Source organism: Salvelinus fontinalis, chromosome 1 (genome assembly GCF_029448725.1).
Source record: "Salvelinus fontinalis isolate EN_2023a chromosome 1, ASM2944872v1, whole genome shotgun sequence".
Taxonomy (NCBI): domain Eukaryota; kingdom Metazoa; phylum Chordata; class Actinopteri; order Salmoniformes; family Salmonidae; genus Salvelinus; species Salvelinus fontinalis.
The window spans coordinates 22,684,069-22,699,509 of record NC_074665.1 but is presented as its reverse complement, the minus strand read 5'-3'; the positions used below and the strand labels follow the sequence as shown (position 1 = coordinate 22,699,509).

The window sequence follows — 15,441 nt, the reverse complement described above, 5'->3', positions numbered from 1 at the left end:
CTTAGTTTTTTTCCTTGTTCCCATTTGTCTTGAAAGCACCATTAATGTGCATGCGTGCTGGTATGTCATGTTGTCTCATGTTGAATACTTCATTTTTAAGACAACAATTGTGGCTGACAGGAGTGGGAAAGCTGCACGTTTAGTCCCAAATTGAGGACAATCGTATTTCCTCCATTTGTGGTTAAGGAAGATGAATTCACTCCTCAAGGTGGACAATGAACTTAATATTAAGGTAAAACGTAATTTACGTCCACAATTCATGCGACATCTTGGGAGAAGTTGCTTGAAATGTTAGCTAGCTAGCAATTATTAGTCAGTGATGCAAAGTGCTGAAGCTAACTTGCTTTCTTCCCGTGCCTGGCATAACAGACAAGGGAAACTGTCTAACAGGTGCACTTCCTTACATAAAAGGGTTATTGTTTGTGCCGCATGTTTCATAAGGGGCGAGTATTGGTAGCTAGCTAGTTCATAACTAACGGTGTCAAGGTAACCCGGTAGCTCAATTCAACACAATTTTTAGACGTAGACAGATACCATATTGAATTGACGTTGACTGATGATTAGCAATGTCTTGCAGACAGTATCCTAATCAAATCCCAATCACATGTTGAATTCAAACATGCCTGCTGGTTATTGAATATTTAATTATTTTCCTGTAATATGACAGTTGTTGTTTTTGTACAGGTTGATGCTTTCAGACAACGAATTACTGGGGAGGTGAGTTTCCTTTAATTTGTTTACTGTATCCAGTGGGGGACCAAAGTATCTAGATATTGTAACTAGCTACCTGTAGGTAAGTTGGCTCTGAATGTCATTTTCCAACAGGCGGAGAACCTAGTTGCAAGTTTTTTCCCAAATAAGTTATTGGAACTTGACCATTTTCTCAAGGTAAGCTTATTTATGTAATCATAATGTAAATGATTAGTCAAATGTCCTACAATTTCCCTTTGTGTGTTGTGGGCCATCGTTTGCAGGATCCCATTTTAAACATCTGTGAACTTAAGGAGATACACTCAGAAATCAACTTGACAGTGCCAGACCCCATTCTACTCTCAAACCTCCACGATGGACTTGAAGTGGTGAGACTTGGATTGGAATAAACACCCTGTGATGACCAAATGCAATCTGTACTTGTAACAGATGTAAGCAACTTGATATCCTCTTCGCAGCAGAATGCCAAAAAGAGGAAAATGGAAGATGGTACTGGGGAGTACAAGGGTGAGTAACACTACATGCATATTTTGAGTGTTTTCTTTATTTTCTGGGGTTTACTTCTGGTCAAGCCTACAGTGGTAAGAGGTATGTTCTCTTGTTCATCTTACACTTACATTGTAGTCATTTAGCAGATGCTCTTATCCGGAGAGAATTACAGTAGTGAGTGCATACTTTCTTGTACTGGTCCCCCGTGGGAATTGAACCAACAACCCTGGCATTGTAAGTGCCATGCTCTACCAACTGAGTCACACGGGAACAATCTTCTCTTCCTGTCCTACAGTGGCTGGCACCAAGGTCTTTATCATGCCTAGTGGGATGATGAAAAGCAACGCCAAGCTGGTGGACTTGATCGAGAAGGTCAAGCCAGAGATCAGGACACTCATAGAGAAATGTAACACGGTACATCGCGCTTTCCCACACAGTTTCTTCCATAATCTATCCCACAGGCTTTGCCTTAATCTATACCATACATTTAGGTGAGTACATATTACCCATTATCTGCAGTCCCTAATAATTTGTCTGTCTTGTTCTTCAGGTCAAAATGTGGGTTCAGTTGCTTATCCCAAGAATAGAAGATGGCAACAACTTCGGGGTTTCAATTCAGGTGCCACTTTTTACTTTATATGGATTAAAGAAGATGAGAAGGCGGCCAGTACGTTGCAATTAACAACAGTGAACTATTAACAGAGTACATTTACAAAATAATATATGCAGGAGCAGTCAGCATAGTAGATCAGAACTAGAGGTCGACCGATTATGATTTTTCAACGTCGATACCGATTATTGGAGGACCAAAAAAAGCCAATACCGATTAATCGGCTGATTTAAAAAAAATATATATATATATATAAAAAAAATATTGTTTTTATTTATTTATTTGTAATAATGACAATTACAACAATACTGAATGAACACTTTTATTTTAACTTAATATAATCATCAATAAAATCAATTTAGCCTCACATAAATAATCAAACATGTTCAATTTGGTTTAAATAATGCAAAAACAAAGTGTCGGAGAAGAAAGTAAAAATGCAATATGTGCCATGTAAAAAAGCTAACGTTTAAGTTCCTTGCTCAGAACATGAGCACATATGAAAGCTGGTGGTTCCTTTTTACACGAGTCTTCAATATTCCCAGGTGAGAAGTTTTAGGTTGTAGTTATTGTAGGACTATTTCTCTCTATACCATTTGTATTTCATATACCTTTGACTATTGGATGTTCTTATAGGCACTTTAGTATTGCCAGTGTAACAGTATAGCTTCCGTCCCTCTCCTCGCCCCTACCTGGGCTCGAACCAGGAACACATCGACAACAGCTACCCTCGAAGCATCGTTACCCATCGCTCCACAAAAGCCGCGGCCCTTGCAGAGCAAGGGGAACAACTACTTCAAGGTCTGAGCAAGTGACGTCACCGATTGAAACGCTATTAGCGCGCACCCCGCTAACTAGCTCGGGAGTTGATAGGCTTGAAGTCATAAACAGCTCAATGCTTGAAGCACAGCGAAGAGCTGCTGGCAAACGCACGAAAGTGCTGTTTGAATGAATGCTTACGAGCCTGCTGCTGCCTACCATCGCTCAGTCAGACTGCTCTATCAAATCATTTACTTAATTATAATATAATAACACTCACAAATACGAGCCTTAGGTCATTAATATGGTCAAATCCGGAAACGATAATTTCGAAAACAAAACGTTAATTTTTTTCAGTGAAATACGGAACCGTTCCGTATTTTATCCAACGGGTGGCATCCATAAGTCTAAATATTCCTGTTGCATTGCACAACCTTCAATGTTATGTCATAATTACGTAAAATTCTGGCAAATTAGTTCGCAACGAGCCAGGCGGCCCAAACTGTTGCATATACCCTGACTCTGCGTTCAATGAACGCAAGAGAAGTGACACAATTTCCCCAGTTTAATATTGCCTGCTAACCTGGATTTCTTAACTAAATATGCAGGTTTAATAAAATATACTTCTGTGTATTGATTTTAAGAAAGGCATTGATGTTTATGGTTAGGTACATTCGTGCAACCATTGTGCTTTTTTCACAAATGCGCTTTTGTTAAATCATCCACTGTTTGGCGAAGTTGGCTGTCTTTGTTAGGAATAAATAGTCTTCACACAGTTCGCAACGAGCCAGGCGGCCCAAACTGCTGCATATACCCTGACTCTGTTGCACAGAACGCAAGAGAAGTGACACAATTTCCCTAGTTAAAATAAATTCATGTTAGCAGGAAATATTAACAAAAAATGCAGGTTTAAAAATATATACTTGTGTATTGATTTTAAGAAAGGCATTGATGTTTATGGTTAGGTACACTGGTGCAACGATAATGCTTTTTTTCGCGAATGTGCTTGTTAAATCATTAAATCACCCGTTTGGCGAAGTAGGCTATGATTCAATGATAAATTAACAGGCACCGCATCGATTATATGCAACCCAGGACAAGCTAGATAAACTAATAATATCATCAACCATGTGTAGTTAACTAGTGATTATGTTAAGATTGATTGTTTTTTATAAGATACTTTTAATGCTAGCTAGCACCTTACCTTGGCTCCTTGCTGCACTCGCATAACAGGTAGTCAGCCTGCCACGCAGTCTCCTCGTGGAGTGCAATGTAATCGGCCATGATCGGTGTCCAAAAATACAGATTGTTATGAAAACTTGAAATCGGCCCTAATTAATCGGACATTCCGATTAATCGGTCGACCTCTAATCAGGACGCACACATGCAATGGATTTAGACTACTAGAGTCTATATGTATTAAAAGGTGTACCATTTTTATTGCTGTCTGTACCTAAGGTGTCATCTAAGTGTATGCTACATTGAACCATGGCTCCACCACTGATTTGGTGTCTGCAGGAGGAGACAGTAGCTGAACTCCGAACAGTGGAGGGGGAAGCAGCATCATACCTCGACCAGATATCTGGGTACTAACCTCAACCCGGTCTTTACAATTAGTCTTAATGTGGTAGGCTACATAACCATCTTGTATCCTATCTGCCCATAGATACTACATCACAAGAGCAAAGCTAGTGTCCAAAATAGCAAAATACCCACATGTGGTAAGTGTGATTGCTAACTGCAGGTCTGGTTGGAAAGCTTCTTCCAGACAGAAACCTGTCCCTACACTGTGCATTTACTGAGGGCAAAGCATGATTATGAAAATCTGGATGTTGTCCAACCCTAGTATGCATTATTTACATGCACCTACATTACTATTTATCTTAAGACTCTTTCTCTAAACAGGAGGACTACCGGCGCACAGTGACGGAGATTGATGAGAAGAAATACATCAGCCTCAAGGTCATAGTTTCAGAGCTGAGAAATCAATACGTGAGTGAAATATCCTGTTATGCACAGGAATAGTTTTTCTCACCATCCATTTCTACCCACAAGATAACACATTGCGTTTTTTAAATCCTGAATCTGCTCTGCTACAGGTAACGTTACATGACATGATCTTGAAGAACATTGACAAGATCAAGAAGCCTAGGAGCAGTAATGCTGAAGCATTGTACTGAGACTGACCCAGCCACCCTTCCCGTTCCCTTCCTCTGCCAGCTGTCAAAGTAGAGGAAGGAGTAGAGCTAGACCATCATTACCAGATCAGTACAATCCAGGAAACCATGGTCCCGGTATCTTTTCGTTTGATTTGTAAAATATGGTCATTGTTTTAAAATCGTTCGAAGAGTATGTTATGAGGTCTATCGACGAACCGTGAGCAATGGCTCCGGGAAAAGAACGCTATGTATTTTTTATTGAAATTAAAACCATTTTGTCCATGCATCTCACTGTCTTTTCTGAAACTTTTGAAATGGTCCAAGACCACTTTTACTGTTTTGTCTACTGCTTTATTGAATGTTCTATGGCACGATGGGAGACAGTCCTATGTAGGTCACTGCAGAAGTGCTTTTTAGTGGCTGGGTTTTCAATTACCCTGGTGATGGTGGTAACGGCTGACTGACTTTATGCTGAATATTATGGACTCGAATCAGAACAGTTATTTCAGAATGTCTGTAAAATTGTTTAGATATTACTTTTTTTTTTTTGTCATCTTTTTTTTTTATCCCATTTTCTCCCCAATTTTTCCTGGTATCCAATCGCTAGTAATTACTATCTTGCCTCATCGCTACAACTCCCGTACGGGCTCGAGAGAGACGAAGGTCGAAAGCCATGCGTCCTCCGAAGCACAACCCAACCAAGCCGCACTGCTTCTTAACACAGTGCGCCTCCAACCCGGAAGCCAGCCGCACCAATGTGTTGGAGGAAACACCGTGTACCCGCTCCCCCCTTGGTTAGCGTGCACTGCGCCCAGCCCGCCACAGGAGTCACTGGAGCGCGATGAGACAAGGATATCCCTACCGGCCAAACCCTCCCTAACCCGGACGACGCTAGAGACATGACATTTTAATGCTGCCAACTCCGAAAAGTGTTTCTTCAATTCATTTTACCGAATAAAATGTTTTTTTAAAGACATTTTGGAAGGGTTTTACTTCTAAACACTAATGTTTCATCATGCTTGATATTCTTCAGAGGTAAGATATGCCAAGTAATACAGACATCGTTACACTCATATTTGCTCACACAAACCATTGATGTAACCTTTTGGTCTGATTGTGCCGACAGATATGGCAGCTCTGCTTCTAGCTCCTAAGCAACTTGAAGTATTACATTTTTTTGTGTTATTTCTTACATTATTAGACCTTTTTTTGTGTTATTACATACAGCCGGAAATAACTTTTGTATATCAGAGTGGCGGTAAGTCACCAGCATTACGACCAGGAATACGACTTTCCTGAATTGGATCCTTTGTTCGTACCCCCCTGGGCAATTTAACTTCCAGAGTCTGCTGCAAAACACCCCAGGCGGAGAAGAGGTATTCGGTGTGGATTTCTAGTCTGACTCAGGAGGCATGAACACCATCCACCACTTCTGAGTATATTACTCACTGATGTCCAGTCTCTGGACAACAAAGTAGATGAGCTCAGGGAGAGGATCTCCTTCCAGAGAGACATCAGGGATTGTAACATACTGTGTTTCATGGAAATATGACTCGGGATACACTGTCCCCGTCCATACAGCAAGGTGGGTTCTCAGTACATCGTGCAGACAGGAATAAAGAACTCTCTGGGAAGAAGAAAGGCGGGGGTGTATGTTTCATGATTTGTTACTCGTGGTGTGATTGTGATAACATATAGGAACTCAAGTCCTTTTGTTCAGCCGGCCTAGAATTCTTCACAATCAAATACCGACCTTATTACCTCCAAAGAGAATTCTCTTCGGTTATAGTCACAGCCATGTATATTCCCCCTCAAGCCGATACCATGACGGCCCTCAAAGAACTACACTGGACTTTATACAAATTGGAAACCACATATCCTGAGGCCGCATTTATTGTAGCTGGGGATTTTAACAAAGCAAATTTGAGGAAAATGCTACCGAAGTTCTATCAACACATTGACAATAGTACTTGCGCTGGAAAAACATTGGACCACTGTTACTCAACTTTTCAAAATGTCTACAAGGCCCTCCCCCGCCCTTCCTTTGGCAATTTGAACACGACTCCATTTTGCTCCTCCCTTCCTATAGGCAGAAACTCAAACAGGAAGTACCCATGCTAAGGTCTATTCAACGCTGCTCTGACCAATCGAAATCCATGCTTCAAGATTGTTTTGATCATGCGGACTGGGATATGTTCCGGGTAGCCTCTGAGAATAACATTGACGAATACAGGGATACGGTGACTTGAGTTCATCAGCAAGTGTATAGGAGATGTCGTACCCACTGTGACTATTAAAACCTACCCAAACCAGAAACCGTGCATAGATGGCAGCATTTGCAAAACTGAAAGCGCGAACCACCGCATTTAACCATGGCAAGATGACTGGGAATATGGCTGAATACAAACAGTGTAGTTATTCCCTCCGTAAGGCAGTCAAACAGGCAAAACGTCAGTACAGAGACAAAGTGGAGTCGCAATTCAACGGCTCAGACACGAGACATATGTGGCAGGGTCTACAGACAATCACGGACTGCAAAGGTAAAACCAGCCGTGTTGCGGACACCCGACATCTTGCTTCCGGACAAGCTAAACAGCTTCGCCCGCTTTGAGAATAACACAGTGCCACCAATGCGGCCCGCTACCAAAGACTGTGGGCTCTCCTTCTCCGTGGCGGACGTGAGTAAGACATTTAAGCGTGTTAACCCTTGCAAGGCTGCCACCCAGACAGCATCCCCAGCCGCGTCCTCAGAGTAATCGCAGACCAGCTGGCTGGAGTGTTAACGGATATATTCAATCTCTCCCTATCTCAGTCTGCTGTCCCCACTTGCTTCAAGATGGCCACCATTGTTCCTGTACCCAAGAAAGCAAAGGTAACAACTAAATTACTATCTCCCCGTAGCACTCACTTCTGTCATCATGAAGTGCTTTGAGAGGCTAGTTAAGGATCATATCACCTCTATCTTACCTGACACCCTACAGTCCCACTTCAATTTGCTTACCGCCCCAATAGATCCACAGACGATGCAATCGCCATCGCACTGCACACTGCCCTATGCCATCTGGACAAGAGGAATACCTTTGTAAGAATGCTGTTCATTAGCTATAGCTCAGCATTCAACACCATAGTATGCTCCAAGCTCATCATTAAGCTCGGGGTCCTGGGTCTAAACCCCCGCCCTGTGCAGCTGGGTCCTAGACTTCCTGACGGGCCACCCCCAGGTGGTGAAGGTAGGAAACAACACCTCCACTTCTGCTCAGCCCCATCCTGTACTCCCTGTTCATGATTGCATGGCCACGCATGCCTCCAACTCAATCATCAAGTTCGCAGACGACACAACAGTAGTAGGCCTGATTACCAACAATGATGAGACAGCCTACAGGGAGGAGGTGAGGGCCCTGGGAGAGTGGTGCTAGGAAAATAACCTCTCACTCAACGATCAGAAATGGTCCACCCACACAGACAGTATGGTGAAGAAGGCGCAACAGCGCCTCTTCAACCTCAGGAGGCTGAAGAAATTTGGCTTGGCCCCTAAAACCCTCACAAACTTTTACAGATGCACAATTGAGAGCATCCTGTTGGGCTGTATCACCACCTGGTACGGCAACTGCACCACCCGCAACCGCACGGCTCTCTAGACGCATCACCGGGGGCAAACTACCAGCCCTCCAGGACACCTACAGCATCCGATGTCACAGGAAGGCCAAAAATATTATCAAGGTCATCAACCCCCCGAGCCACGGCCTGTTCACCCCGGCTATCATCCAGATGGCGAGGTCAGTACAGGTGCATCAAAGCTGGGGCCGAGAGACTGAAAAACAGCTTCTATCAAGGCCATCAGACTGTTAAATAGCTGGCTTCCACCCGGTTGCACAAACCTGAACCTTAGAGGCTGCTGCCCTATATACATAGACTTGGAATCACTGGCCACTTGAATAATGTTTACATACTGCTTTACTCATCTCATATGTACATTCTGTATTCTATTCTACTGTATTTTAGTCAATGCCACTCTGACATTTCTCTTACTAATATTTATATATTTCTTAATTCCATTCTTTTGCTTTTATATTTGTGTGTATTTTTGTGTATTGTTAGATACTACTGCACTGTTGGAGCTAGGAGCACAAGCATTTCGCTACACCCACAGTAACATCTGCTAAATATGTGTATGTGGCCAATAAAAAAAATAATGACATTGAGACTGAAAAAAAAGACTGTTTCAGCAATGCCCTTGTCACCCAGTAGATGGAGCTAAATGGTACATGTAAGGCTGATGTTCAAGGAAGGTCAACAGCAGTCACAGTCACAATCAATCACACATCTGATTCCACTGAACTGCATCTTGATCACTTAACATAATAAGCTACGCAACTGACACATCATTTTCAAGGAAGTAGCCTTGACGTTTTTGAACTTTTGTAGGCTTTTTGAAAGGTATTCAATGGACAAAAACGTAGCGCAATGGTCTTCAGCGCAAAAACCTAATAAAAGGCATTTATCTGGTAGAAGTAAATGAATCCACAAACAAATACAATTTCATATATATTAAATGACCGCATTTTTACGAATTTTATGATATCGTCATGAAGCTCATCAAAAGATTAGGGTACATGATACGGAAGTAAAGCGGAAAGGGCGGCCACTTTCACAGGGTATGTTATGTTTCACAGACTATTTGATTGGAAAACGTCCCTTTGCATCAGCTCGTAGTACAAATGTGCCTCATTAGTTTACATGACAAACATGCATTTGCCAAGATGGGTTTTGCAGACAATACTGTTTTGATTTGTTTGAGATTAAGCAATTGTTCTTTAACACAAATGATTATGTTCATAGATGATAAATTACTGGTCTTAGTCATCCTATTTTAAAAGGTTAGTGCAGTCAAACTAGATTTTCCCATGTTTTATATATATTTCCACACTATGTTGGAATAATACTGTGAAATTGTGAAAGTTATGATAATGCACTTTTAGTATAAGAGCTGTTTGAAAAGACCGCCTGAAATGTCAGTTGTTTGGATGGGTGGGGTTTTTGGACTGCCTAGTGACATAACCAGGTGGTATTAGTAAATTGACCAATAACAAAGATAATTTGCCCTCCTCACTGCCAATCACAGCTAGTTTCAGATTACACATCCCTCCCATTAGGCTCCTCCAATTAGGGCCCTCTCTCAGACCACTCCCAGATAGTACTACCAAAATTCTTGCTTGAGAAATTACATTTTACTAAGAAGCTACTTTTGTTTATTTTTGACCATTTTTATTGAAAACAATCACAGTAAGGTACTTAATAATTGACCAGAAATGATTTGATATTGAGCCAAAAAACGGCTGCATTGGACCTTTAACTCTATTTTGAACATCCACAGTATGTTGTAGTCTGTAGTGTGTGTGTTTCCCAACAGGTCCTATCCTGACGTAGTCTGTGGTGTGTGTCCACATGTTGTTGCGTAGGCTCAATGTGCAGACAGGGGCGACCTCTGGATGAGTTGGTGGTGGTGGAGCTGACACACCTTCAGTCACTCTCTGTCCATGCACTGGCAGCATGTAAGTCAGCCCTTCAGGAACACTCCCGCTCTCCTCACAGACTGGTGGCATTCCCTTCCACACATACGCACACATGTTAGGTGAACTCAGGGTTGCAAAGGGAGGGAATGTTACCGGTAACTTAAAAAATTTAAGTAAACTACCAACATTTTGGAAACTTATAACATGCAAAATAGGCCTATAGAAAATAATAAAATAAGATTTTTAAATATGAAAAATATAATGACAAAGCTGTAAAAAAGATATACTCAATAGGTCAATAGTAAAAATAAAGAAAAACCCTTTAATGAGTAGGTGTGTCCAAACTTTTGACTCGTTCAGAATATATATATATATTATTTCATATCTACAGGAGTGCAAGTTTCACCATGGCACCGACCGTGCTGATGCGTTGAAACATGATAATTATTAGAATATGGCAAGTATTAGTCAATTATTGCATTCTATTCATGCTGGCTTTCACGGGCTACCTAAGACATCAAACAGATAGGTGGGAGGGCATAGCCTACAGGCTGTCTGCAATTTCTTTATGCGTAATTTGCCTAAATGGGTAATGGGAACACTTCAACCAGAACATTTTTATCCGACACTAGGTATTTGCGACAATTTTTGTTGTTGTTGGTGTGACTTCCTTATGTCCAGCTGTTTTGATCTACACAAGATAATTCAATGGAAGAGTAGAGCTGCCGCTTTCTAGGAGCGGGACTCTAACCCGGAAGCTTATAAGAAATCCCACTATGCCTTCCAACGAACCATCAAACAGGCAAAGCGTCAATACAGAACCAAGACTGATTCGTACTACACCGGCTCTGACACTCGTCGGATGTGGTAGGGCTTGCAAAATATTACAGACTACAAAGGGAAGCACAGCCAAGAGCTGCCCAGTGACACGAGCCTACCAGACGAGCAAAATAACTTCTATGCTCGCTTCGAGGCAAGTAACACTGAAACATGCATGAGAGCATCAGCTGTTCCGGATGACTGTGTGATCACGCTCTCCGCAGCCGATGTGAGTAAGACCTTTAAACAGGTCAACATTTGCAAGGCCGCAGGGCCAGACGGATTACCCGGACGTGTACTCCGAGCATGCGCTGACCAACTGGCAGGCGTCTTCGCTGACATTTTAAACCTCTCCCTGTCTGAGTCTGTAACACCAACATGTTTCAAGTAGACCACCATAGTCCCTGTGCCCAAGAACACTAATGTAACCTGCCTAAATGACTACCGACCCGTAGCACTCACGTCTATAACCATGAAATGCATTGATAGGCTGGTAATGGCTCACATCAACATCATTATCCAAGAAACCCTACACCCACTCTAATTTGCATACCACACCAACAGATCCACAGATGATGCAATCTCTATTGCACTCCACACTGCCCTTTCCAACCTGGTCAAAAGGAACACCTATGTGAGAATGCTATTCATTGACTACAGCTCAGTGTTCAACACCATAGTGCCGTCAAAGCTCATCACTAAGCTAAGGACCCTGGGACTAAACACATCCCTCTGCAACTGGATCCTGGACTTCCTGACGGGCCACCCCCAGGTGGTAAAGGTAGGTAATAACACATCCGCCACGCTGCTCCTCAACACGGGGGCCCCTCAGGGGTGCGTGCTCAGTTCCCTCCTGTACTCCCTGTTCACTCATGACTGCATGGCCAGGCACAACTCCAACATCATTAAGTTTGCTGATGACACAACAGTGGTAGGCCTGATCACCAACAACGATGAGACAGCCTATAGGTAGGAGGTCAAAGACCTGGCTGGGTGGTGCAAGGACAACAACCTCTCCTTCAACGTGATCAAGACTAAGGAGATGATTGTGGACTACAGGAAAAGGAGGACCGAGCATGCCCCCATTCTCATCGACAGGCCTGTAGTGGAGCGGGTTGAGAGCTTCAAGTTCCTTGACGTCCACATCACCAACAAACTATTGTGGTCCACGCACACCAAGACAGTCGTGAAGAGGGCACGACAAATTTCCCCCTCAGGAGACTCTGCTATTCCCCCTTAGGAGACTGAAAAGATTTGGCATGGGTCCTCAGATCCTCAAAAGGTTTTACAGCTGCACCATCGAGAGCATCCTGACGGGTTGCATCACTGCCTGGTATGGCAACTGCTCGGCCTCCGACCGCAAGGCACTACAGAGGGTAGTACGTACGGCCCAGTACATCACCGGGGTCAAGTTTCCTGCCATCCAGGACCTATATACCAGGCAGTGTCAGAGGAAAGCCCAAAAATGGTCAAAGACTCCAGCCACCCTAGTCATAGACTGTTCTCTCTACTACTGCACGGCAAGCGGTACTGGAGCACCAAGTCTAGGTCAAAGAGGCTTCTAAACAGCTTCTACGCCCAAGCCGTAAGACTCCTGAACAGCAAGTCAAATGGCTACCCAGACTATTTGCACCCCCCCCCCCCCCCACGCTGCTGCTACTCTCTGTTATTATCTATGCATAGCCACTTTAATAACCCTACCTGCATGTACATAATTACCTCAAATACCTCGACACTGGTGCCCCCACACATTGACACATTGACTCTGTGCCGGTACCCCCTGTATACAGCCCTGCTAATGTTATTTACTGCTGCTCTTTAATTATTTGTTTTCCTTATCTCTTACCCTTTTTTGGGGGGGGGTACAATTTCTTAAAACTACATTGATGGTTAAGGATTTGTAAGTAAGCATTTCACTGTAAGGTCTACACCTGTTGTATTCGGCTCATGTGACAAATACAATTTGATTTGATTTGAAACGCACCCTAGCAGTTGCAACTATTTTCTATGCAAACTTTCTAAATGTCAACAAAAAATCACTCCACAAGTGAATGGAAACATAGCTACTCACTGATAGATCTTTAAAGGCCGACTGCACTTCCTGATTTGGTTCGTTAAGAAATTATGGCTACCATGACTGAATTCAAACCTGAGTTGGTTTCGGGGTATGATTTGATCCTGTTTGGCCCTGTCCGGGGGTTTCTTCGGATGGGGCCACAGTGTCTCCTGACCGCTCCTGTCTCAGCCTCCAGTATTTATGCTGCAGTAGTTTATGTGTCGGGGGGCTAGGGTCAGTTGGTTATACCTGGAGTACTTCTCCTGTCTTATCCAGTGTCCTGTGTGAATTTAAGTATGCTCTCTCTAATTCTCTCGTTCTCTCTGAGCCCTAGGACCATACGTCAGGACTACCGGGCATGCTGACACCTTGCTGTCCCCAGTCCGCCCGGCTTTGCTGCTCTTCCAGTTTCAACTGTTCTGCCTGCGGTTACGAAACCCCTACCTGTCCCAGACCTGCTGTTTTCAACTCTTAATGATCGGCTATGAAAAGCCAACTGAGATTTATTCCTGATTATTATTTGACCATGCTTGTCATTTATGAACATTTTGAAAATCTTGGCTCTCTCTAATTTTCTCCTTCTCTCTTTCTCTCGGAGGACCTGAGCCCTAGGACCATACGTCGGGACTACCGGCCGTGGTGACTCCTTGCTGCCCCCAGTCCGCCTGGCCTTGCTGCTATTCCAGTTTCAACTCTTCTGCCTGCGGTTATGGAACCCCTACCTGTCCCAGACCTGCTGTTTTCAACTCTTAATGATCGGCTATGAAAAGCCAACTGAGATTTATTCCTGATTATTATTTGACCATGCTTGTCATTTATGAACATTTTGAAAATCTTGGCTCTCTCTAATTTTCTCCTTCTCTCTTTCTTTCTCTCGGAGGACCTGGGCCCTAGGACCATGCGTCGGGACTGCCGCCCGTGGTGACTCCTTGCTGTCCCCAGTCCGCCTGGCCTTGCTGCTATTCCAGTTTCAGCTGTTCTGCCTGCGGTTATGGAACCGCCACCTGTCCCAGACCTGTTGTTTTTCAACTCTTAATGATCAGCTATGAAAAGCCAACTGAAAATTATTCATGATTATTATTTGACCATGCTTGTCACTTATGAACATTTTTGAACATCTTGGCATAGTTCTGTTATAATCTCCACCCGGCACAGCCAGAAGAGGACTGGCCACCCCTCATAGCCTGGTTCCTCTCTAGGTTTCTTCCTAGGTTTTGGCCTTTCTAGGGAGTTTTTCCTAGCCACCGTGCTTCTACACCTGCATTACTAGCTGTTTGGGGTTTTAGGCTGGGTTTCTGTACAGCACTTCGAGATATTAGCTGATGTACAAAGGGCTATATAAAATAAAATTGATTGAAATTGATTGATTTGATGTGGGTGTCTCGTGCGTGTTTGCTGGTGGGAAGAGTTATTTTTTATTCTTTCGCCAAATAGCTTCAGCCGACTGGTGTGTGACCATGGTAAGTTGGTTTGACTTTGGATAGCCTATCTCCGGGCTAGATAGGGACCATCAATCAATTACACAATGCAAATAAGACAATATTTTCACGTTGCACACCTTTAGATGTTTTAATGAAATGCTTTCAATATTTGTATATGAATTTCGAGAATTTATATTAAGTCATTGAAATTTTGAGCTATTGAAATGTTTACATATTGTCCCATGTACATTGTGTAATTTACCGATGGTCCCTAACTACCCACATAGGGATGTCCAAATTAAACCAAAAATGTCTTGTGCAGCTGCACCCAGAATTGATAATTACTTGTGTGCTGCCAGCTGTGGTTATGTGGGCAGGATTGAAACAAACCCAACCTTCATTTACATTGTAAAACAGTCACGACCACAGTTGGGAAAAAGTAAATAGTTGGAAGAGTTGCAGGGTTAATTGCAAATTATGTCATTGTTCATTAGATGCTTTTTTTCATTGATTAAGCAATTTTCTCTTCAACCATATGGTCTATCCACTATAAGGACAAGAAAATGTATATCTTATGTGTTATGTTATTCTAGTATACATTACCAACGTTTTTTTAATAGATTACCAACATTTCTGAAAATTATGCTAATTTACTGGGAGATTTGCAAATCGAGCTGTACTGTATAGATATACTATATCGTTTTATGAGGTGAGCATAGGAAGAAAACCCACGATGCATTTGGAGATAAGAGCTGAAAGAGGGAAACAACACGAGGTTGGATGGATGTACAATATTATGTCACCATAGGAAATATGCATGTCCGTCACAATACTTGGCAATGATAGGATGGATTGTCACTGACTTGATATCAGGGTCAAGTTAAGTAGACTATTGGACAGTGTG

The 15,441-nt window shown here is 42.8% G+C and overlaps 1 protein-coding gene across 3 annotated transcripts; it reads left to right on the top strand.

Annotated features, from left to right (window-relative positions):
• The first annotated feature begins 43 nt into the window (after nucleotides 1-43).
• On the top strand, nucleotides 44-5,014 carry LOC129841571 (proteasome activator complex subunit 3-like). 3 transcript variants are annotated; one of them, XM_055910006.1, is made up of 11 exons: nucleotides 44-232; nucleotides 685-717; nucleotides 826-888; nucleotides 975-1,079; nucleotides 1,173-1,218; nucleotides 1,496-1,614; nucleotides 1,751-1,819; nucleotides 4,088-4,155; nucleotides 4,236-4,290; nucleotides 4,475-4,561; nucleotides 4,669-5,014. In XM_055910006.1, the coding sequence occupies exons 1-11, from the start codon at nucleotides 191-193 to the stop codon at nucleotides 4,747-4,749; spliced, it is 768 nt and encodes a 255-aa protein (XP_055765981.1). In that variant the 5' UTR covers nucleotides 44-190; the 3' UTR covers nucleotides 4,750-5,014. The 3 variants fall into 3 exon arrangements, with proteins under 3 accessions (XP_055765981.1, XP_055765922.1, XP_055765990.1); XM_055909947.1 differs by having other exon boundaries at nucleotides 46-232; nucleotides 1,170-1,218; XM_055910015.1 differs by lacking the exon at nucleotides 826-888 and having other exon boundaries at nucleotides 46-232; nucleotides 1,170-1,218.
• Nucleotides 5,015-15,441: the final 10,427 nt, after the last annotated feature.

Excerpts from the sequence above, each read along its gene's own strand:
- LOC129841571 (XM_055909947.1), top strand. The coding sequence starts at position 191 with ATGAATTCACTCCTCAAGGTGGACAATGAACTTAATATTAAG. Across the intron at positions 889-974 it reads AACTTGACCATTTTCTCAAG|GATCCCATTTTAAACATCTG; the intron begins GTAAGCTTATTT and ends CATCGTTTGCAG. Across the intron at positions 1,820-4,087 it reads ACTTCGGGGTTTCAATTCAG|GAGGAGACAGTAGCTGAACT; the intron begins GTGCCACTTTTT and ends TGGTGTCTGCAG.